The 23,194-nt window shown below is 37.8% G+C and overlaps 1 protein-coding gene and 1 pseudogene across 8 annotated transcripts in view; one reads left to right on the top strand and one right to left on the bottom strand.

Moving 5' to 3' along the window:
• Ago3 (argonaute RISC catalytic component 3) overlaps positions 1-23,194 on the top strand; it is a 141,871-nt gene that overhangs the window by 108,319 nt on the left and 10,358 nt on the right. For all 8 annotated transcript variants that reach the window (XM_074080587.1, XM_074080585.1, XM_074080586.1 and 5 more), the window contains 4 exons: positions 4,813-4,903; positions 7,247-7,441; positions 7,857-7,991; positions 18,477-18,578. In XM_074080587.1, the coding sequence (XP_073936688.1) occupies positions 4,813-4,903; positions 7,247-7,441; positions 7,857-7,991; positions 18,477-18,578 (523 nt within the window). The remainder of the gene's footprint in view (positions 1-4,812; positions 4,904-7,246; positions 7,442-7,856; positions 7,992-18,476; positions 18,579-23,194) is intronic.
• On the bottom strand, positions 19,825-23,181 carry LOC109683639 (ubiquitin-conjugating enzyme E2 C pseudogene; annotated as a pseudogene).

The raw sequence follows: 23,194 nt of genomic DNA, 5'->3' as shown, positions 1-23,194 counted from the left end.
AATGGAATTGTTTTCATACATTCTTTTTCCGTTTGCTCATTATTAGTGTATAGAAATGCTAATGATTTTTCTATGTTGATTTTATATCCTGCTACCTTGCTATAGCTATTGATGATGTCTAGAAGCTTCTGAGTAGAGTTTTTTGGGTCTTTAAGGTATAGGATCATGTCGTCTGCAAATAGGGATATTTTGACAGTTTCTTTACCTATTTGTATTCCTTTTATTCCTTCTTCTTGCCTAATTGCTCTGGCTAGGAATTCCAGTACTATGTTGAATAGGAGTGGAGATAGTGGGCATCCTTGTCTGGTTCCTGATTTTAGAGGGAATGGTTTTAATTTTTCTCCGTTAAGTATAATGCTGGCTGTAGGTTTGTCATATATAGCTTTTATAATGTTGAGGAACTTTCCTTCTATTCCTAGTTTTCTTAGAGCTTTTATCATGAAATGATGTTGGATCTTATCAAAGGCTTTTTCTGCATCTATTGAGATGATCAAGTGGTTTTTGTCTTTGCTTCTGTTAATGTGGTTTATTACGTTTATTGACTTTCGTATGTTGACCCACCCCTGCATCCCTGGGATGAAGCCTACTTGGTCGTGGTGAATAATCTTTTTGATGTGTTGCTGAATTCGGTTTGCCATTATTTTGTTGAGGATTTTTGCATCAATGTTCATTAAGGAGATTGGCCTATAGTTCTCCTTTTTGGAGGTGTCTTTGCCTGGTTTTGGGATAAGTGTAATACTGGCTTCATAAAATGTGTTAGGCAGTTTTCCTTCCCTTTCTATTTCGTGGAACAGTTTAAGGAGGGTTGGTATCAGTTCTTCTTTAAAGGTCTGATAGAATTCAGCAGAGAATCCATCAGGTCCTGGACTTTTCTTTTTGGGGAGACTCTTGATTGCTGCTTCAATTTCATTTTGTGTTATAGGTCTGTTCAGGTGATTAATTTCCTCTTGGTTCAGTTTTGGATGATCATATGTATCTAGAAATCTGTCCATTTCTTTTAGATTTTCAAATTTATTTGAATATAGGTTCTCAAAGTAGTCTCTGATGATTTCCTGGACTTCCATGGTGTTTGTTGTTATCTCCCCTTTTGCATTCCTAATTCTACTAATTTGGGTTTTTTCTCTCCTCATTTTAGTCAGGTTTGCCAGGGGTCTATCGATCTTGTTTATTTTTTCAAAGAACCAACTTTTTGTTTCATTAATTCTTTGTATGGTTTTTTTGGTTTCTATTTCGTTGATTTCAGCTCTTATTTTTATTATTTCTCTCCTTCTATTTGTTTTGGGATTTGCTTATTCTTGTTTTTCTAGGAGTTTGAGATGTATCATTATGTCATTGATTTGGGATCTTTCAGTCTTTTTAATATATGCACTCATGGCTATAAACTTTCCTCTCAAGACTGCCTTAGCTGTGTCCCATAGGTTCCGGTAGGTTGTGTTTTCATTTTCATTGACTTCCAGGAACTTTTTAATTTCCTCTTTTATTGCATCAATGATCCACTCTTCATTAAGTAATGAGTTATTTAGTTTCCAGCTGTTTGCATGTTTTTTGTCTTTACTTTTGTTGTTGAGTTCTACTTTTACTGCATTGTGGTCAGATAGTATGCACGGTATTATTTCTATTTTCTTATATTTGCTGAAGCTTGCTTTGTGCCCTAGGATATGATCTATTTTGGAGAAGGTTCCATTGGCTGCTGAGAAGAATGTATATTGTGTAGAAGTTGGATGAAATGTTCTGTAGACATCAACTAGGTCCACTTGATCTATTGCATATTTTAGATCTAGGATTTCTTTATTGAGTTTTTGTTTGGATGACCTATCTATTGATGATAATGGAGTGTTAAAGTCTCCCACAACCACTGTGTTGGCGTTTATATATGCTTTTAGGGCTTTCAGGGTATGTTTGATGAAATTGGGTGCGTTGACATTGGGTGCATACAGATTGATGATTATTATTTCCTTTTGGTCTATTTCCCCTTTTATTAGTATGGAATGTCCTTCTTTATCTCGTTTGATCAATGTAGGTTTGAAGTCTACTTTGTCAGAGATAAGTATTGCTACTCCTGCTTGTTTTCGGGGGCCATTGGCTTGGTAAATCTTCTTCCAGCCTTTCATCCTAAGCCTATGCTTATTTCTGTCGGTGAGATGGGTCTCCTGTAAGCAACAAATTGTTGGATCTTCTTTTTTAATCCATTTTGTCAAACGGTGTCTTTTGATGGGTGAATTAAGTCCATTAACATTAAGCGTTAGTACTGATAGGTATGTGGTGATTCCTGCCATTTTGTTGTCTTAGTTGTTTGAAGGTTTGATTGTGTGTGTACCTAAGTTGAGGTTACTCTCTACTGTCTTGCTTTTTCTTTTCCTGTATTTTGGTGCTGCCTGTCCTTTCATGGTTAAGTTGGGTGTCACTTTCTGTGTGCAGGATCCCTTGAAGAATCTTTTGTAATGGTGGCTTTGTGGTCACATATTGTTTTAGTTTCTGCTTATCATGGAAGACTTTTATTGCTCCATCTATTTTGAATGATAGCTTTGCTGGGTAGAGTATCCTGGGGTTGAAGTTATTTTCATTCAGTGCCCGGAAGATCTCACCCCACGCTCTTCTTGCTTTTAATGTTTCTGTTGAGAAGTCTGCTGTGATTTTGATGGGTTTACCTTTGTATGTTACTTGTTTTTTCTCTCTTACAGCCTTCAATATTCTTTCCTTAGTTTCTGAGCTTGTTGTTTTAACGATGATATGTCGTGGAGTAGTTCTATTTTGATCTGGTCTGTTTGGTGTCCTGGAGGCCTCTTGCATTTGTATGGGAATATCTTTCTCTAGATATGGCAAATTTTCCGTTATTATTTTGTTGAATATATTACGCATTCCCTTTGCTTGCACCTCTTCTCCTTCTTCGATGCCCATGATTCTCAAGTTTGGTCTTTTGATGGAGTCAGTGAGTTCTTGCATTTTCTTTTCACAGGTCTTGAGTTGTTTAATTGATAGTTCTTCGGTTTTTCCTTTAATTACCATTTCATCTTCAAGTTCTGAGATTTCTGTCTTCTGTTTGTTCTATTCTGCTGGATTGGCCTTCTGTTTTGTTTTGCAGTTCTGTTTCATTCTTTTTTCTGAGGTTTTGCATATCCTGGCAGTTTTCTTCTTTATTGTTGTCTATTTTTGTCCTGAGTTCATTTATCCATTTATTCATTGTGTTCTCTCTTTCACTTTGGTGTTTATACAGTGCTTCTGTGTTTCCTTTATTTCTTCTTTTGCTTTTTCAAATTCTTTATTTTTATTGTCTTGGAATTTCTTGAGTGTCTCCTGTACATTTTGGTTGACCCTATCCAGTATCATCTCTATAAAATTCTCATTGAGTACTTGTAGTATGTCTTCTTTTAAATTATTCTTGTGGGCTTCATTGGGTCCTTTGGCATAGTTTATCTTCATTTGGTTGGAGTCTGGATCTGAGTTTCTGTTCTCTTCATTCCCCTCTGGTTCTTGTACTAATTTTTTGCTGTGGGGAAACTGGTTTCCCTGTTTTTTTCTGTCTTCCCGTCATTGTCCTTGGTGTTGTTACTGTCCCTGTACTGTGTGTAATTAAGTATTTTCTAGCTTGTAATAATAACAATGGTAATATTTAGAATGGAAGAGTGAGCTGAGATGGAAAGCAAGAAGTTAAAGAAAAAGGGAAAACAAATATACAGACAAGAGGGAGAAAGCAGAACAAGGTATCAGACAAGAGAGTTTCAAAGGTATAAACAGGGAGTGTTAGTGTACTAATCGACAGTAAGCTGGTCCGCGTCTTCCCAAGCCGTATGGGCACCGGCCACTGGTGGCCCCGGGGGCCCTCCTCGTTTCTCCGTTTAACGTGAGGTGGAGATTCTCTGCACCGGCTGGAGATGTGGAGGGGTCAAAGTTATGCCTTTTCTCGGTGATTATGCCTGCAAAGTGTGTCTCCTGCGTCTCTCCAAGATTTCACTATAGGAGGGTCGCTTTCTGCTTCCTACCTCTAACCGCCATCTTGGAATCCTCCTGATTTGGACATTTAACAACAGGTTCACTTTTAATAATTGAGGCAACTAAGGCTCAAAAGAGTTAAGTATCTTGATTAGCATGAACACAAGCCTTAGAACAAAGATTAACCCATGTGTATTTGACATAAAAGCTCTTTTGACTGTTTTTCTATGCTGTCCTCTATCTTCCTATCTTTGTTAAATGTGAGATGAGATTCATAAATGAGATATATAATTTTATCAACAAGTCCAAGAACTAAGAAACAGTCCTTTGAATTTTTTTCTTTTATTTTTCCCTTTGGATCTTTTGAATTTAAAAGCATATAATTTTAAAATAAAAGGAAATGCTAGCTACTTTGTGACTGTTTAATATATATTACTAAAACTTATTCTTTGGCCAAGGAGTAAGAAGTAGTACACTGTCGTAATCCCTTTGAGTCTAAAGTTTAAATGATTCTTCTCCTTGAGAGATTACATAGGTTTAAAGTATAAGTAATTTTTTTAAATTGATAAAATTGGTGGGTTAATATGAAGAAATTTGTTATTCTGATCCTATTACGAAGAACACTAGCAACCAGTTTGTCCTTTGCAACCCCAACCCCACTGTTTAAGACAAAAAATTGCTATCAGCAAGATATCTCAGAGACCTGTTGAGACAGCTTTTACTTCATTGACTGGAGGATAAAGCAGACAGTATGTAAAGCTGTCTTCATAGAACTTCCTCTGTGCTGTCAATGGCTTGCAGCTATGTTGAATCACTTGAAACAGATAAATGGATGCTGAAAAAAAAATGAATTATCTAACCCTTTTAAAAATTGTGTTTAAGACCTTCTGTGTTCCAGCAACCAGTGATCTTTTTGGGAGCAGATGTCACTCATCCACCTGCTGGTGATGGAAAGAAGCCTTCTATAGCTGCTGTGAGTTTCCTTAGTCGGGTTTATCTCATCTAAAGTTTAGACCAAGGATAGAGGGCATGGCTCAAGTGGTAGAACACATGCTTAGCAAGCACGAGGCCCTGAGTTCAAACTCCAGGACTGCCAGAGAAAAAGAAGTCTAGACCAATATCAACATTTTGGTTTCAACTTTTTGAATTTTAATGATATTTTCTTTGTAACCAACTTTCATAAATGTTCTTTGGGTTTTTGCAAAGAGTGATTATTCTGGTTTCAGGGTATAAATTCCATATATATCTATTGAATTTGTCAGTTTTATTACTCAAATCTCTTTATATGCTCTTTTAATTTGTCTATTTGTTCTCTCTATAATTGTATTTTCAGTTACTCTTTATGGTTCAAAGAACTTGTTTATATATTTCAGTATTGTCTTTGCTACAGAAAGATGCATCACATATAAACTAAGTTGATTACATTTTTCAATATAAAATATGTTCTGCTTTCACCCAATTCAGTACTTTGTACCAGAATTATTTGTTTATCACTGTCACTCCAACTTTCGACACCTGCCTATTCTGTCTTTGCTCACTTCTATAATTATAGTCTTGGAACTGGGAACATGGGTCAAGTGGTAGACCTGCCTAGCAAGCGTGAGGCCCTGAGTTCAAACCCTCCAAAAAAGAAGCCTTTGTAATTATAATTTTTTTGTGTCTGCTGGAATATTTCTTATAAACTTCAAAAAGCCTGACAATATTTTTCTTATATTGAAAATGACTTAATTTTGGCCAGGTATGGTGGTATATGCCTATAATCCCAGGTACTCAGGAGGCAGGTATTGCAGTCTCAGGCCTGCCTGCTCAAAAACAAGAGACCCTATCCAAAAAATAACTAAAGCAAAAAGGCTAGGGGTGTAGCTCAAATGGCTGAGCACCTGCCTACCAAGAGCAAAGACCCTAGTTCAAACCCCAGTACTGGCAAAAAAAAGTTGATTTTAACAAATGGAATCATTTTGAAAATGCCAACATATTTTAGGAATACTTGATAAATTTCAGAAATTAAACTGCATCTGGGCAGTGGCACACAAGTGTAATCCTAGCACTCAGGAGGCTCAGGCAGGAGGATCATGAGCTCAAGGTTTATACAACAAGACCCTAAGTCAAAATATAAACAAAGAAAAATTGGAAAAATATTTTCTTATGTTATCTATTATTATAATCTTTACCTAAATTTAAATTTTTAACTCTGATAAATCTTACTTATATTCAGAATAATAGTAATGCCAAATTTTTCACTTGAAAATCCTGAAACTATTTTCATTAGTAAAGAAAATTGTTTTTTTTTTTTTGAGATGAATCTTCCTGTAGTGCCTAGCCTGATCTCAAACTCCTGAGCTCAAGTGATCCTCCCACCTTAGCCCCCCAAGTAGCTGGCACTACAAGTGCAGATCACACATCCAGCCGAAGTTCTGTTTTTGAAGCATGCCCATGGTACAGACTACTCTAAGAGAAAGAGAGTGTAGAGGCAGAGTGACCAGTTGAGGCTGTAATCACCATAATGTTGTAAGTTCATGTTTTGAGGTCTCCTTTGCTCCAAATACATAGCAATGTTAAACAGGATACAGAAAGAGAAAACTTACGATAGCCAGTCTTAAAACTAAGATTAACTTTTCTGAAGACCAGATGCAGAGCACAACTATCGCACACTAAGACTGCTTGTAGATTCAGGATGTCTGGCTAGGACTTCACAGTAAGAGAGAGAAATGCATGATTTTAAAATTTGTGAAGGGAGGAATGCAGCTCAGTGGTGGAGCACTTGCCTAACATATGTGGTTCAATCCCCAGTATGACAAAAGTAAAAGTTATGTAGCATAACAGTTTAAGATGATGCTGAATTATGGCTTCTGGGATAGGTTACAGAAGTAGAATAGCTATGAAAAGAAATCACTGGTTTGAATTGGTCCTCTTTTGTACACACTTCCTTTCTCTTCTCTTTGCATATGTCTTTTTGTCTTTTTTCTTTCCTAACTAATCTTTAGGTCTACCAACAATTAGAATCTCATTGTCAAATGTAAAGTGCAACTTACATAAAAGAAAATTATTTTTTACCCTGTTCTGAGTCTTTTTTTTTTTTTTTTTTTTTTGCGGTACTGGGGTTTGAACTCAGGGCCTCACACTTGCTAGACAAGCACTCTACCACTTGAGCCGCTCCACCAGCCCTGTTCTGAGTCTTTTATTCTGCTCTTCACTGGGAATTATCTGTTTTTAATTATTCACAAAGTAAACAGAGGTAAATGGTAAGATTATACTGAAATATAAATGAAATCTATAGTTTATATTAATTTCTATTTTTTTACTTTTTCCAACCTAGGTTGTAGGTAGTATGGATGCCCATCCAAGCAGGTACTGTGCCACAGTAAGAGTTCAGAGACCCCGACAGGAGATCATTCAGGACTTGGCTTCCATGGTCCGGGAACTTCTCATCCAATTTTATAAGTCAACTCGGTTCAAACCTACTCGTATCATCTTTTATCGGGATGGTGTTTCAGAAGGACAGTTTAGACAGGTTGGTTGCCTGGGATCTTTTTAGACTATGGTTAAAGCAAGTACTATGTTTATAATGGTGTCTAGTTCTAAAGCTGAAAGCCTGAAGTTGAGAGTTCCTAAAGTCAAATTTTGATGCTTCAGTAGATTTTCCACTTTAAAATGTTCACCATGGATATGTAAGCCTCTGCTACTAGTTAAAATAAAATATAGAAGTATATTGAGCTATGAAGTGATAAAATTAAGAAATCATGGGCTGGTAGAGTGGCTTAAGTAGTAGAATGCTTGCTTAGCAAGTACAAGGCTCTGAGTTCAAACCCCAGTACTACAAAAAAAAAAAAAAGGAAAGAAATCATGACACTAAATCATTGTCTTACTTAAAGTATGTAAATGAGAGCAGCTGATTGTATTAAATCTTTGTATTGCATCTTCTCTAGGTATTATATTATGAACTACTAGCAATTCGAGAAGCCTGCATCAGTTTGGAAAAAGACTATCAACCTGGAATAACCTACATTGTAGTTCAGAAGAGACATCATACTCGATTATTTTGTGCTGATAGGACAGAAAGGGTAATCTTATATCTGTCGTAATACTATTATAAGCCATGCTTATCCAACAAAGTTCATGGAACAAGTACCCTCTGCCACCATCAGGGCTTCTAGTTCTCATTGGCTCTCTCTCTCTCTCTCTCTCTCTCTCTCTCTCTCTCTCTCTCTCTCTCTCTCTTCCTCCTCCCCACCTTTCATCCTCTCTTCCTCTCTCATTTTCTCCCTCACCCTACTCCTACTCCTTTTTCTCAGTGCTGGGAATTGAAACCAGGGCATCCTGTAGGCAAGCACTCTACCACTGAGCTACATTCCCAATCTAAGTATTTTGTATAAGTTTGACTGATTTCTTCTTCACAAACACTGTGAGAGAGTTATTGTTGTTATCATCCCCATCTTGCACATAGACATTAAATAACTTTTCAAGATGGTTACAAAACTAGTAATAACTGGTAAAGGTAGCACTCAATGCAATTTGGCTATACCACCTCTTTCTAGCAATAGTAACAGTTTTATCACAGCCTAGATTGTTAAAGGCCTTTGACCCCAAATTACTGGGTACATTTCTATACCTAGAAAACCTAAATTAGATTGAATGATTATGAATACCCGACAGTAGCAGGGCACTGGTGGCTCAGACATGTAATCCTAGTTACTCAGGAGGCAGCAATCAGGAGGATCGCGGTTCAAAGCCAGTCCTGGGCAAATATTTCACGAGACCCTATCTCAACAATACCCATCATGAGAAAAGGGCTAACCGACGCCCACCCAGGGAAAAAAAGAGAAACTGAGTAATAAGCAATAAGAACAATAGAGACACATAGCAAAGAGGGTGGGGCGCCCTGAGTACCAAAGTGGGGGAGGGGAAATCCCTCACAGAACTGTAAATAAACAAGCCAGGCCTGGCTGGAGAGGGCGGGAGCGGCAGTGCACACCCAGAAACCAGGAGCGGGAAAGCTTGTGAGAGTGGTGGAGGGAGGAAAACTCCACAGGAGAGGTGGGAAGACTCACTTCCCACGTGAGCTGTAAACAAACACGCTGGCTGGCAGGAGCAGTAGCACATGCCCAGCAATCAGGAGCAGGAAAGCTTGTAAAAGCGCTGGTGGGAGGAAAACTCCACAGGAGAGGGGGGAAGACCCACTTCCCATGTGAACTGTAAATAAACACGCAGGCCTGAGAAAGCAGGTGCAATGTCACCTCCCCCAGTGTGCTTGGAAAGGGAAGAGCTTGTAGCAGCAGCTCGCACACAGGAATGAGTAAACAAAGCCTGCAGGGGCCAGGTGAGTGTTAAGCTCACCCCAGAGAGCTGCACAAATAACGCCTCCAGCAACAGCAGGCTGACAGCAGCGGGCAGGCAAGACACAGCCACAGATACCATTCTCAGAACTGTCTCCAGACTCTTTTTTTTCTCTCTCCCTACCTTTGATGAGAAAACAACCAAACTACACCTACATGCTGAAAAACTTACTGAAACTGTATTGCATTTGAACTTGGGACACTTTGTGGGATTTTTTTGGGTTTTTTTGTTTTGTGCTGTTTTGTTCTATTTTATTTTACCCCTTTGATGAGACAACTACAGAACAACATCTGAGGCACCATCTCCAGGATTGGAGTCTGAGGGATGAACATCAAAATTATTAAGACTGAAACTTCATTGCATTTGAACTTGGAGATTTTTTTATATTTTTTTTTTCTTTCATTTACTTATTTTTTTTATTTTTATTCTTGTCTTTATTCTTTTTATTTTTTATTTTCAATCCTTTCTCTGTCTCTCTAATGCCTTTTCAGCTTACATTTGATTAGTACACTGTCTTTCCCTGTTTATATCTTTGAAACTTTTTTTGTTTGTTTTGTTTTGTTTTTCTACTTGTTTATTTGTTTTTCCCTTTTCCTTTAACTTCTTTGCTTTCCATCCCCTCTCACCCTTCCATTCTAAATATCACTAGTGCTATTATTACAAGCCAGAAAATACTTAATTGCACACAATACAAGGACAATAACAACACCAAGGGCAACGACGGGAAGACAGAAAAACCAGGGAAACCAGTTTCCCCACAGCAAAAAATTAGTACAGGAACCAGAGGGAAATGAAGAAAACAGATACTCAGATCCAGACTCCAACAAAATGAAGATAAACTATGCCAAAGAACCCAATGAAGCCCACAAAAATAATCTAAAAGAAGAAATGCTACAGGTACTCAATGAGAATTTTACAGAGATGACACTGGATATCATCAACCAAAATGTACAGGAGACACTCAAGAAATTCAAAGACAACAAAAATAGAGAATTTGAAAAAGCAAAAGAAATAAAGGAAACCATAGAAGCACTGTATAAACAAAGTGAAACAGAGAACACGATTAATAAAGAGATAAATGAACTCAGGACAAAAATAGACAACATTAAAGAGGAAACGACCCAGGATAGGAAAACCTCAGAAAAAAGAATGAAACAGAATTGCAAAACAAAATGGAAGGCCAATCCAGCAGAATAGGACAAACAGAAGACAGAATCTCAGAACTCGAAGGTGAAATGGTAATTAAAGGAAAAACTGAAGAACTATTAATTAAACAACTCGAGACCTGTGAAAAGAAAATGCAGGAACTCACCAACTCCATCAAAAGACCAAACTTGAGAATCATGGGCATCGAAGAAGGAGAAGAGGTGCAAGCAAAGGGAATGCATAATATATTCAACAAAATAATAACGGAAAATTTCCCAAATCTAGAGAAAAATATTCCCATACAGATGTAAGAGGCCTCCAGCACACCAAACAGACCAGATCAAAATAGAACTACCCCACGACATATCATCATTAAAACAACAAGTTCAGAAACTAAGGAAAGAATATTGAAGGCTGTAAGAGAGAAAAAACAAGTAACATACAAAGGTAAACCCATCAAAATCACAGCAGACTTCTCAACAGAAACATTAAAAGCAAGAAGAACGTGGGGTGAGATCTTCCGGGCACTGAATGAAAATAACTTCAACCCCAGGATACTCTACCCAGAAAAACATTCATTCAAAATAGATGGAGCAATAAAAGTCTTCCATGATAAGCAGAAACTAAAACAATATGTGAACACAAAGCCACCAATACAAAAGATTCTTCAAGGGATTCTGCACACAGAAAGTGAAACCCAACATAACCATGAAAGGACAGGCAGCACCAAAATACAGGAAAAGAAAAAGCAAGAAATTAGACAGTAACCTCAACTTAGGTACACACAATCAAATCTTCAAACAACTAAGACAACTAAATGACAGGAATCACCACATACCTATCAGTACTAACACTTAATGTTAACGGACTTAATTCACCCATCAAAATGCACCATTTGACAAACTGGATTAAAAAGGAAGATCCAACAATTTGTTGCTTACAGGAGACCCATCTCACCAACAGAAGTAAGCATAGGTTTAAGATGAAAGGCTGGAAGAAGATTTACCAAGCCAATGGCCACCGAAAACAGGCAGGAGTAGCAATACTTAATCACTGACAAAGTAGACTTCAAACCTACATTGATCAAACGAGATAAAGGAGGACATTCCATACTAGTAAAAGGGGAAATAGACAAAAAGGAAATAATTATTGTCAATCTATATGCACCCAATGTCAACGCACTCAATTTCATCAAACATACCTTGAAAGACCTAAAAGGATATATTAACTCCAACACAGAGGTTGTGGGAGATTTTAACACCCCATTATCATCAACAGATAGGTCATCCAAACAAAAAATCAATAAAGAAATTCAAAATCTAAAATACACAGTAGATCAAATGGACCTACTTGATGTCTACAGAACATTTCATCCAACTTCTACACAATATACATTCTTCTCCACAGCCCACGGAACCTTCTCCAAAATAGATCATATCATAGGGCACAAAGCAAGCCTCAGCAAATATAAGAAAATAGAAATTATACCATGTATGCTATCTGATCACAATGCAAAAAATTAGAACTCAACAACAAAAGTAAGACAAAAAACATACCAACAGCTGGAAACTGAATAACTCATTACTTAATGAACAATGGCTCGTTGATGCAATAAAAGAGGAAATTAAAAAGTTCCTGGAAGTCAATGAAAATGAAAACACAACCTACCAGAGCCTATGGGACACAGCAAAGGCAGTCCTGAGAGGAAAGTTTATAGCCATGAGTGCATATATTAAAAAGACTGAAAGATCCCAAATCAATGACATAATGATACATCTCAAACTCCTAGAAAAACAAGAACAAGCAAATCCCAAAACAAATAGAAGGAGAGAAATAATAAAAATAAGAGCTGAAATCAATGAAATAGAAACCAAAAAACCATACAAAGAATTAATGAAACAAAAAGTTGGTTGTTTGAAAAAATAAACAAGATCAACAGACCCCTGGCAAACCTGACTAAAATGAGGAGAGAAAAAACCCAAATTAGTAGAATCAGGAATACAAAAGGGGAGAGAACAACAAGCACCATGGAAGTCCAGGAAATCATCAGAGACTACTTCGAGAACCTATATTCAAATAAATTCGAAAATCTTTAAGAAATTAACAGATTTCTAGATATATATGATCATCTAAAACTGAACCAAGAGGAAATTAATCACCTGAACAGACCTATAACACAAAATGAAATTGAAACAGCAATCAAGAGTCTCCCCAAAAAGAAAAGCCCGGAACCTGATGGATTCTCTGCTGAATTCTATCAGACCTTTAAAGAAGAACTGATACCAACCCTCCTTAAACTGTTCCATGAAATAGAAAGGGAAGGAAAACTGCCTAACACATTTTATGAAGCCAGTATTACACTTATCCCAAACCAGGCAAAGACACCCCAAAAAGGAGAACTATAGGGCAATCTCCTTAATCAACATTGATGCAAAAATCTTCAACAAAATAACGGCAAACCGAATTCAACAACACATCAAAGATTATCCACCACGACCAAGTAGGCTTCATCCCAGGGATGCAGGGGTGGGTCAACATACGAAAATCAATAAACGTAATACACCACATTAACAGAAGAAAAAACAAAAACCACTTGATCATCTCAATAGATGCAGAAAAAGCCTTTGATAAGATCCAACACCATTTCATGATAAAAGCTCTAAAAACACTAGGAATAGAAGGAAAGTACCTGAACATTATAAAAGCTATATATGACAAACCTACAGCCAGCATTATACTTAACCGAGAAAAACTGAAACCATTCCCTCTAAAATCAGGAACTAGACAAGGATGTCCACTATCTCCACTCCTATTCAACGTAGTACTGGAATTCCTAGCCAGAGCAATTAGACAAGAAGAAGGAATAAAAGGAATACAAATAGGTAAAGAAACTGTCAAAATATCCCTATTTGCAGATGACATGATCCTATACCTTAAAGACCCAAAAAACTTTACTCAGAAGCTCCTAGACACCATCAACAGCTACAGCAAGGTAGCAAGATATAAAATCAACATAGAAAAATCATTAGCATTTCTATACACTAATAATGAACAAACTGAAAAAGACTATATGAAAACAATTCCATGTACAATAGCCTCAAAAAAATCAAATACCTAGGTGTAAACCTAACAAAAGATGTGAATGACCTCTACAAGGAAAACTATACACTTCTGAAGAAAGAGATTGAGGAAGACTATAGAAAGTGGAGAGATCTCCCATGCTCATGGATTGGTAGAATCACCATAGTAAAAATGTCTATACTCCCAAAAGTAATCTACATGTTTAATGCGATTCCCATCAAAATTCCAATGACATTCATTAAAGAGATTGAAAAATCTGCCGTTATATTTATATGGAAACACAAGAGTCCACTAATAGCCAAGGCAATACTCAGTCGAAAGAACAATGCTGGAGGTATCACAATACCCGACTTCAAACTATATTACAAAGCAATAACAATAAGAACAGCATGATACTGGCACAAAAACAGACATGAAGACCAGTGGAACAGAATAGAGGACCCAGATATGAAGCCACCCAACTATAACCAACTTGTCTTTGACAAAGGCGCTAAAAATATATGATGGAGAAAAAGCAGCCTCTTCAACAAAAACTGCTGGGAAAACTGGTTAGCAGTCTGCAAAAAACTGAAACTAGATCCATGTATATCACCCTATATCAATATTAACTCAAAATGGATCAAGGATCTTAATATCAGACCACAAACTCTAAATTTGATACAGGAAAGAGTAGGAAATACTCTGGAGTTAGTAGGTATAGGTAAGAACTTTCTCAATGGAACTCCAGCAGCCCAGCAACTAAGAGATAGCATAGATAAATGGGACCTCATAAAACTAAAAAGCTTCTGTTCATCAAAAGAAATGGTCTCTAAACTGAAGAGAACACCAACAGAGTGGGAGAAATATTTGCCAGCTACATATCAGACAAAGGACTGATAACCAGAATATATAGGGAACCTAAAAAACTAAATTCTCCCAAAACTAATGAACCAATAAAGAAATGGGCAAGTGAACTAAACAGAACTTTCTCAAAAGAAGAAATTCAAATGGCCAAAAAACACATGAAAAAATGCTCACCATCTCTAGCAATAAAGGAAATGCAAATTAAAACCACACTAAGATTCCACCTCACCCCTGTTAAAATAGCCATCATTAGCAGCACCACGAACAACAGGTGTTGGCGAGGATGGGGGGGGGGGGAGAAACCCTCTAACACTGCTGGTGGGAATGTAAACTAGTACAACCAGTCTGGAAAAAAATTTGGAGGCTACTTAAAAAGCTAAACATTGATCTACCATTTGATCCAGCAATACCCCTCTTGGGGATATACCCAAAAGAATGTGACACAGGTTACTCCAGAGGCACCTGCACACCCATGTTTATTGCAACACTATTCCCAATAGCCAAGTTATGGAAACAGCCAAGATGCCCCGCTACTGACGAATGGATCAAGAAAATGTGGTGTCTATACACAATGGAATTTTATGCAGCCATGAGGAAGAACGAAATGTTATCATTCGCCTGTAAATGGATGGAATTGGAGAACATCATTCTGAGTGAGGTTAGCCTGGCCCAAAAGACCAAAAATCGTATGTTCTCCCTCATATGTGAACATTAGATCGAGGGCAAACACAACAAGGGGATTGAACTTTGATCACAAGATAAAAGCGAGAGCACACGAGGGAGATATGAGAATAGGTAAGACACCTAAAAAATTAGCATTTGTTGCCCTCAGCACAGAGAAACTAAAGCAGATACCTTAAAAGCAACTGAGGCCAATAGGAGAAGGGGACCAGGACCTAGAGAAAAGGTTAGATCAAAAAGAATTAACCTAGAAGGTAACACACACACACAGGAAATTAATGTGAGTCAACTCCCTGTATAGGTATCCTTATCTCAACTAGCAAAAACCCTTGTTCCTTCCTATTATTGCTTATACTCTGTCTTCAACAAAATTAGAAATAAGCTCAAAATAGTTTCTGCTGGGTATCAAGGGGGTTGTGGGGAAAAGGAGGGGGTGGAGTGAGTAGGGAGGGGGTGGGGGCAGGGGGGAGAAATGATCCAAGCATTGTATGTACATATGAATAATAAAAATAAAATAAAATAAAAAAATAAAAAATAAATTTAAAAAAATGAGAAAAGGGCTAGTAGAGTGGCTCAAGGTGTAGGCCCTGGGTTCAAATCCCAGCATTGCAAAAAAAAAAAGAATACCTGACACTTAGTAATGGGCCTCATTGATTTGCTCACTTTTCTTTCACCCTTGCTGTAAATAATACTATTAATAATAGATGGGAGCTCTTTATAGTTGAGAAAACAGAATTAAAATATCACGCCTTAGATCTTTCAAGAAGAAACTGTTAGAGCTATGATATGAATCTAGGCATTCTACTGCCTTCCAAACAGAATATAACTTTTTGTATGTTACATGTTGCTAATTTATTAGAGTTAAGTTTTTTTTAAGATTAGGTATAAGTGAGTAGATTATGAACTGTTTTCTTTGTTTTGATCTTAGTAAAGACTAGCTGGTTGGTCCATCTAGCCACAATTCAAACCATGTGCTTCCCTTACATGCCAGAAATAATGTCTGAGTCAATAAAATAGTTTCTGATTTGTAGCTGTGTAAATCCATACTTATAGTCAATGACTATTTATTTATTTATTGTTCAATGCTGGAGTTTGACCTCAGGGCCTCATGCTTACTAGGCATGCATTCTGGCACTTGAGCCACTCCATCATCCTTTTTTTTTAAGTCACTGATCTTAAATGTATTGAGGACAAGCAGGTAGAAGTGGGTACAATATTTTTTAGAGTGTTTTGTTAAGAGATTTTAATTATCAGGAATTTTGAATCATTTAAGATACATCATAGCCACTCAAAAAAATGGCCAGCTCTGTTCCCTTACATGATATTGAAACTGCTACTATCAAATAAAAGGAATAGAGCTTTTGCAATCCCTGTTCTGCCCCTTATTGTGTGCTATTGGGCAATTATTTTATACTCTTGAGCATTAGTTTCCCCAAACAAATGTTAATATGTGAATTGCAAGATTGTTATCAAGATTTAGAAGTAATATATTTAAAGTGCCTGACACATAAATGGTTAACAAACGGTGATCATTGTTGATGTCCTTCTTAGCATTTCTTTTCTCTAAATATATAGTATTCTCCAAGTAAAATGCTAATTTTCATAAATCAAGAGTACCTACTGTGTACAGGTACCATAAATTATACCACTTAAAGTTAATTTAAAAATTTTTTATATGTTGCCAGGTTCCAGTGGCTCACACCTATAATCCTAGCTACTTAGAAGACAGAGATCAGGAGGATCATAGTTCAAAGCCAGCCTGGGCAAATAGTTCATGAGACCCTATCTTGAAAAAACCCAACAAAAAACAGGGCTGGTGGAGTGACTCAAGTGGTCTGCCTAGCAAGCATGAGGCCCTGAGTTCAAACCCCAGTACCACCAAAAAACTTTAAAAAAAATTTTTTTTAAATGTCTTCCATCCATGCTGGGATCACCTACCACCTAAGCAGTAGTAGAGACTATATAACCCTTCATTGTTTCTTAGCACTTACTTTCAGCAACATTTAAGAATCAGAAATAGGAGCTGGGCATAATGGTACATGCCTACAATCACAGAACTTGGGAGGCAGAGGCAGGAGGATGGAAAGTTCAAGACCAGCCTGGGTCACATAGTAAGACGCTGTCTCAAAAAAAAAAAAATCAGGGGCTGGTGGAGTGACTGAAGTGGTAGAGCGCCTGCCTAGCAAGTGTGAGGCCTTGAGTTCAAACCTAGTACCGCCAAAAAAAAAAAAAAAATTCGGGACTTACTTGGTGGTGTACTTTCATGTTCTAGGCCACTGGTTCTCATACCTCAGAATCACTTAGAGAGGGGATGATGCTGCTGTCCACGGGTCACCTGGTTCTAGAACAGCTATGTCAAGCCATTGAGGGTCTTTAACCTGAAGAGCTGTGGCTTTCAATTCTGGAAATTTTACTGTAACTTTAAAAAAGTTTTGCATCCTGCTTGGTTCATTTGTCTTTTAACCTTCTATATTCCTGTGTGCATGCTGGCCCTTCTAGAATAATGACTTCATTTGCTTTTCTCCTTTTTTTCCATCTTTTTGCTCATCTTTCAGCTCAGCCTCCAACCCTTCTCTTTGACTTTTCCTTTTGGCTATCATATATATGTTTAATTTGCAGGAGCCCTTTCTTGCTATGAATGTTTAAAACTAGCACCCTTTTCTTGTTTCTTTTCTTTTTTGACTCAGGGTCTTGCTATGTAGCTTAGAATGGCCTGGACTATATAACCTAGATTGGCCTCGAACTTGAAATCTTCCTGCTTTGGTTTCTGACTACGTATACCACCATGCTTGGCTCTCAGTTCTTGTTTCTTGATTGCAAAATCCTCTCTAATCTCTCAAAGGCCAATGATTAGTTTCCCTTTCTTCTGCTCCTTGTAGAAGTTCTTCTCCTGCTCCAGCTCCAAGTTTCCAAAGTTTGTGTTTGCTTGTCTGTTATCTTAGAAGCATTCCTCAGATATTTGGGAGCCTAAAGTCTCCATTCACATGTAAAGGGAGACACCGAGAGTCTAACCGTGAGCTCCGTGTGTGCACATGTACATGTATGTGGTAGTGGGAGTGTTACAAGCCATCTGACTGGAGTCCTTCTGCTCTACTCACATAGACAGTGAATAGGTGAGGAGGAGCTCTTGCAGTTCTTTAGGGCTCTTGGTGGGTATTTGCAGGCAGCAGCAGTGGTTGGCAGCAGGCAGGAGCAGTCAGCTCTGGACCTTTAACAGCTAGGGTGCAGACATACCTGGGGGTTTAGGCTGAGGCCTTGGACAACTAGGACAGTAGTGTGGGGTTTAGGACTTGGGGTAAAAAAAAAAAAATTCAAAAAGAACAGTTGGAACCGGGACCTGTATAATGTTCTAGTTGTACTGGCTGCTTAAGTAACAGGTCAAGCTGCAAGTAATCAATAATTTCAGATATATTTTCTTGCTTTTGTCTTGTTTGTTTAAACTTTGACCACAAAAAATCTAGGTTGGAAGAAGTGGCAATATCCCAGCTGGAACAACAGTTGATACAGACATTACCCATCCGTATGAGTTTGATTTTTACCTCTGTAGCCATGCCGGAATACAGGTAAGTATAACTTGGTTGAAATGTTTTAATTCAAAACTACAGTTCTTATGTGTATTTTTTAAATCTCAGAAAAAGGACAAAGAAATACTCTTCTCTGCATTCCAAATTGTTTCCATGTGAAACTTCCAATAAATAAGTTTCATCTTTTCCCTTACTTTGAGATGGACTTATTTTTATGAAAATGTCAGAATATAATTAAATATAATAAATCTCCCTAAAATAGGCCCTTAATTTAACACAAAACCTTAGAAAAAAATTAAAGTGGCCAATTGTTCCTCTGATGCCTCTTTTTTTTCAGTACTGGGATTTGAACTCAAGGCCTTACACTTGCAGTCTGCCACTTGAGCCACTCCTCCAGCCCTTTATACTTTAGGTTATTATTGTTTTAAAAGGTCTCGCATTTTTTCCTGGCACCAGCCTGGACTGCAGTCCACTAACCTACAGTATCCTATGTAGTTGTGACCACATACAGGATCTCATCAACTTTTTACCTGGGCTGGCTTTGAGCCACTAGCCTTCCAACTTCTGCCTCCCAAGTAGCTGGGATTACAGGAGCCAGTGCTCCTGGCCTGATGTATACCCCTTTTTTTGCAGAGCTGTAAATTAAACCCATGGCCTCATGAATGCTCTGCAAGCACTCTACCACTAAGCCATTCCCTAAGCCCATATGTCTCTTAGGCCACTTTTTTATTTTGTTTTTTTAATGATTTTTTTTTATGGATATGCCTCTTTTTGATGATTATATTTCAAAGAAAACTTTGACATTTAGAAGTAGATATTGAACATGTAAAATGATTGTAGAATTACCACTTTTAAGTTTCAGTTAAGTAATTTTAAATCTTTTATTCTTTTCAGAAAATCTTCACATTAGTTCACTTTACTTGGTAGAATTTAAACTTTAATTCATGGTTCTTCTCATTCATTCCAGCAGCAGAGAATAAACCCACATTGCCAGAGTATCTGAGCATTTTTGGTTACTTGCCATTTATTAAAATAGAAATTTCAAAAAGATATACCTGAGTCTTACATCTTTGCATATTCCACATACACTAACCTCTTTCAGTCTCACAGCTTTAAACTGTTGCCATGCTCATTTATCCATGATCTGGATACAGTCAGTGGTGTGTATTTTCAGGGTGAGTTGGTAACAATTAGTTACAAGGGGAAAAAGTTAATATGGTAGACCCTTGGAACCTGCAGGTCTGTGATTCTAAGGAGACCACAGTCGAGGAAGAGCCGCAGATGCTCAGATGCAGAGTTCAACTGTGCTGTGGATGCTTGATTCATTTTCCCGTAACACTGCCCAACTTCCAATAAAAACATGTAGCCTTTCAGCAATCTAAAACTTTCACTTTACCACTTATATTAGGTACATTTTTACTTTGCTTTTTGGGAGGCATATTTTCACAAACGTAATGGCAGGGAAACACTCAACAGATCACACAATAATTCAAGCACGACAGATAGTAACACAGGATTGACTGAGCTTCTCCATATCATCTGAGTTGTGTAATGTGTACATGGAAATTAAAAATTTTTGTTTTTGAATTTTTTTTTTTATTTTACTTTATTTATTTGCCATGCTTGGTCAAAATTGTCTGTAATAAATCTGTGTAGCATCTTCTGGAGATATAACTAGTGTCACTGGAACGCATATCTTAGTCTAGTGTTCCTCCTGTACTAACTACTATTGTGGCTTTTTAGTTAATATCACAGGGGAGAAAAAAAGATTCTCTGTTGAAATAAGTTTTAACTTTTTCTTTGTGCTCTAGAGCAAGTGCTCTACTGCTTGAGCTGCACCTCCAGTCCATTTTGCTCTGGTCATTTGGGAGATGGGAGTCTCCTGAACTATTTGCCCAGGCTGGCCTTGAACCAAGATCCTCCTGATCTTAGCCTCCCAAATAGGTAGGATTATAGGCATGAGCCACTGGCACCCAACTTGGAATAATTTTTAGAAACACTGCTTTAACAGGTTTTTTACTCTAAAACTTTTGGAGACCATTGATATGCAAATGGTCATTGTGAATCTTCAAGACAGAAATATTTCTCCAATTTTATTTAACCAGAAACCTTTAAGAAACAGTTTTCCTTTGGGACAACAATTTGAAACTTCTGTTCTAGTTCACAGGGACTAAAGATGGTTCTTTATATATCTTCCCAGCTTTATCAAAATCTTCAAACTAATCTGAAATTTTTAAGAAATGCCATAGTTTTTACTAGCTAAAATTAAAAACCCAATCATTTCTAATCATATAAGAGTTTTATTTTCCTAATCACTACTTTTAACTTTACCAGTGACCCTATAATAACATTTTGGTCAAATTCCATATGTAAGTTCTTGACAATCTTAGTGGTGGTAGTGGTATATGTGTATGTATATATATAGTAAAATATACATAACCTTTCTGGGCACAGTCCTGTAATCCTAACTACTTGGGAGACTGAGATTGTAAGAATCAAGGTTTGAGGCCAGCCTGGGCAAATAGTTTGAGAGACCCCAGAGCAAAATAGACTGGAGGTGTGGCTCAAGAGTACCTATTTTGCAAGTATGAAGCCCTGAATTCAAACCCAAGTACTACCAACACAAATTTTTTATATATAATAAACACACACATACATAACCTTAAATTTACCTTTTTTTTTTTTTCTTGGCAATACTGAGGATCAAACCCAGAACGTTGCACATGCCAGGCAAGTGCTCTATCACTGAGCTATATCCTCAGCCCTTGGCTGGTAGTTTTTCTTTGCTTTTAACAAAAACAACCAAAATGTGTTTATTTAGTAACTACACAAGGTCTCAACCAGAGACTTAATTTAGAAAAAAAAAGAAGAAGAAACAAAACAAAATTAACGCCACAACTCAAGACAGAGTCCTGTACAGAAATTAAGGACAAAACAGTCCATCTAAGCAAAACATAAAAAGACACAGGACACAAGGAAAGGCTGCACAACCCAGGCCACGGCACTTGACTGGAGATGTGCTTTGAGTAGGTTTCTTGCAGGTACTTCTTTAAAACTGTTGGATTTTTCTAGAGTTCAGCAGCATGTGTGTTCAAAGGGCTATCAATGTTGGACTGTCCTGGCAGGCTCTGGATGGGGAGCAGGATGGTTCTGATATCATTCGGGGCTGACTGCTTGTCCTTGAGGATGTCCAGGCAGATGTTACCTTGGATGTCCACATGGGAATGGTAGCAGGGTGTGAGGAACTTCATCGTGGGTACATTTTAAGAATTCTAGGGAGAACTTATACCTCAGGTCTTCATACACTGTGCCACATGCTTTATGGATAGTTCTTCTCCAGTTAAAAAGTTGGTCTGATTCAGGAAAGGCAGAATTTGTCACCAGACATCATGAGAGTATGAGCTCCTGCAATAGCCTCTTGCCTTCAGGGTCCTGGGTGGCACTGCTTCCTAGCTTGGCTCCTTTGTAGGTGGCCATGCTAGCAACAGATGGGTCAGTTTGGAGAGAACAGCTGGGCAGCACTGGCAGAAAGACAAAAACTCAGAGAACAAAACTGCGACTGCCCAGTCCCTGAGTTTTGGCTTAGGGAAGTGGGGGAGGCTGGGATTGGTGGTACTGGGGGTTGACTTCAAGGCCTCATGCTTACTAGGCAGGCACTCTAATTGTGCCACATCTCCATATCCCCAACCTTGGTGGTGGTGGTTGTTGTTGTTGTCGTTGTTTTGGTGGGACTAGGGTTAGAATTCAAGACTTCACACACTTGCAAAGCATGTGCTCTTGTCACTTGAGCCACACCACAAGTACATTTTTGCTGTGGTTGTTTTAGAGATGGGGGTCTCGCAAACTGTTTGCCAAGGCTGGCCTCAAACCTTGATCCTCACAATCTCAGACTCCCATGTAGCTAGAATTACAGGTGTGAACCCCTGACGCCTGGCCAGCCCGAGATTTTTTGAGACAGAATCTCACTATATAGTTCAGGCTGGCCTTGAATTTATTATGTAGCCCAGGTTGGCCTTGAACTTGGGATCCCCCACCTCTGCCACCCAAATGCTAGGATTTTAGACATGCACCACTATGCCTGGCAATTTACCATGTTAACCCTTTTTAAGCCAGCAGTTGTATAGCATCAGGTAATTCACATTGTTAACATCAACACCATCTTATCTTGAGAAGTTTTTCATTTTCCCCAACTACCATGTTGTACTGATTAAATACCAACTCCCTATTCTCTTCTCCCTCCCAGGCCCTGGCAACCACCATTCTACTTTCTGTCTTTATGAATTTGGCTATTCTAGATACCATAATATTTGCCCTTTTATGACTTATTTATTCCATTAGAATAGCATCTTCAAGGTCAAATAATAGTTCTTGCACGTATATGCCTTTAGTTATCCATTCATCCATTGATGGACACTTAGGTTGCTTCCTCCTTTTGGTTATTGTGCATAGTGCTGTATGAGCACAGGTATACAAACATCTGTTCTTGCTTTTACTCCTTTTGGGAATATTCCCAGAATAAACTAAATTTTTAATTGATTATTAAACTTAATATGTTTTGTAATCAGTGTGCAAAGCTTTTATATATAATTTGTTTTATGCTAAAGATTTATGTAAAAGTTTAGAAATCAACAGAACATGCCATTGCCTTCTATGTA

Source organism: Castor canadensis, chromosome 7, assembly GCF_047511655.1.
Source record: "Castor canadensis chromosome 7, mCasCan1.hap1v2, whole genome shotgun sequence".
NCBI lineage: Eukaryota > Metazoa > Chordata > Mammalia > Rodentia > Castoridae > Castor > Castor canadensis.
This window is presented reverse-complemented; position numbering and strand designations above follow the sequence as displayed.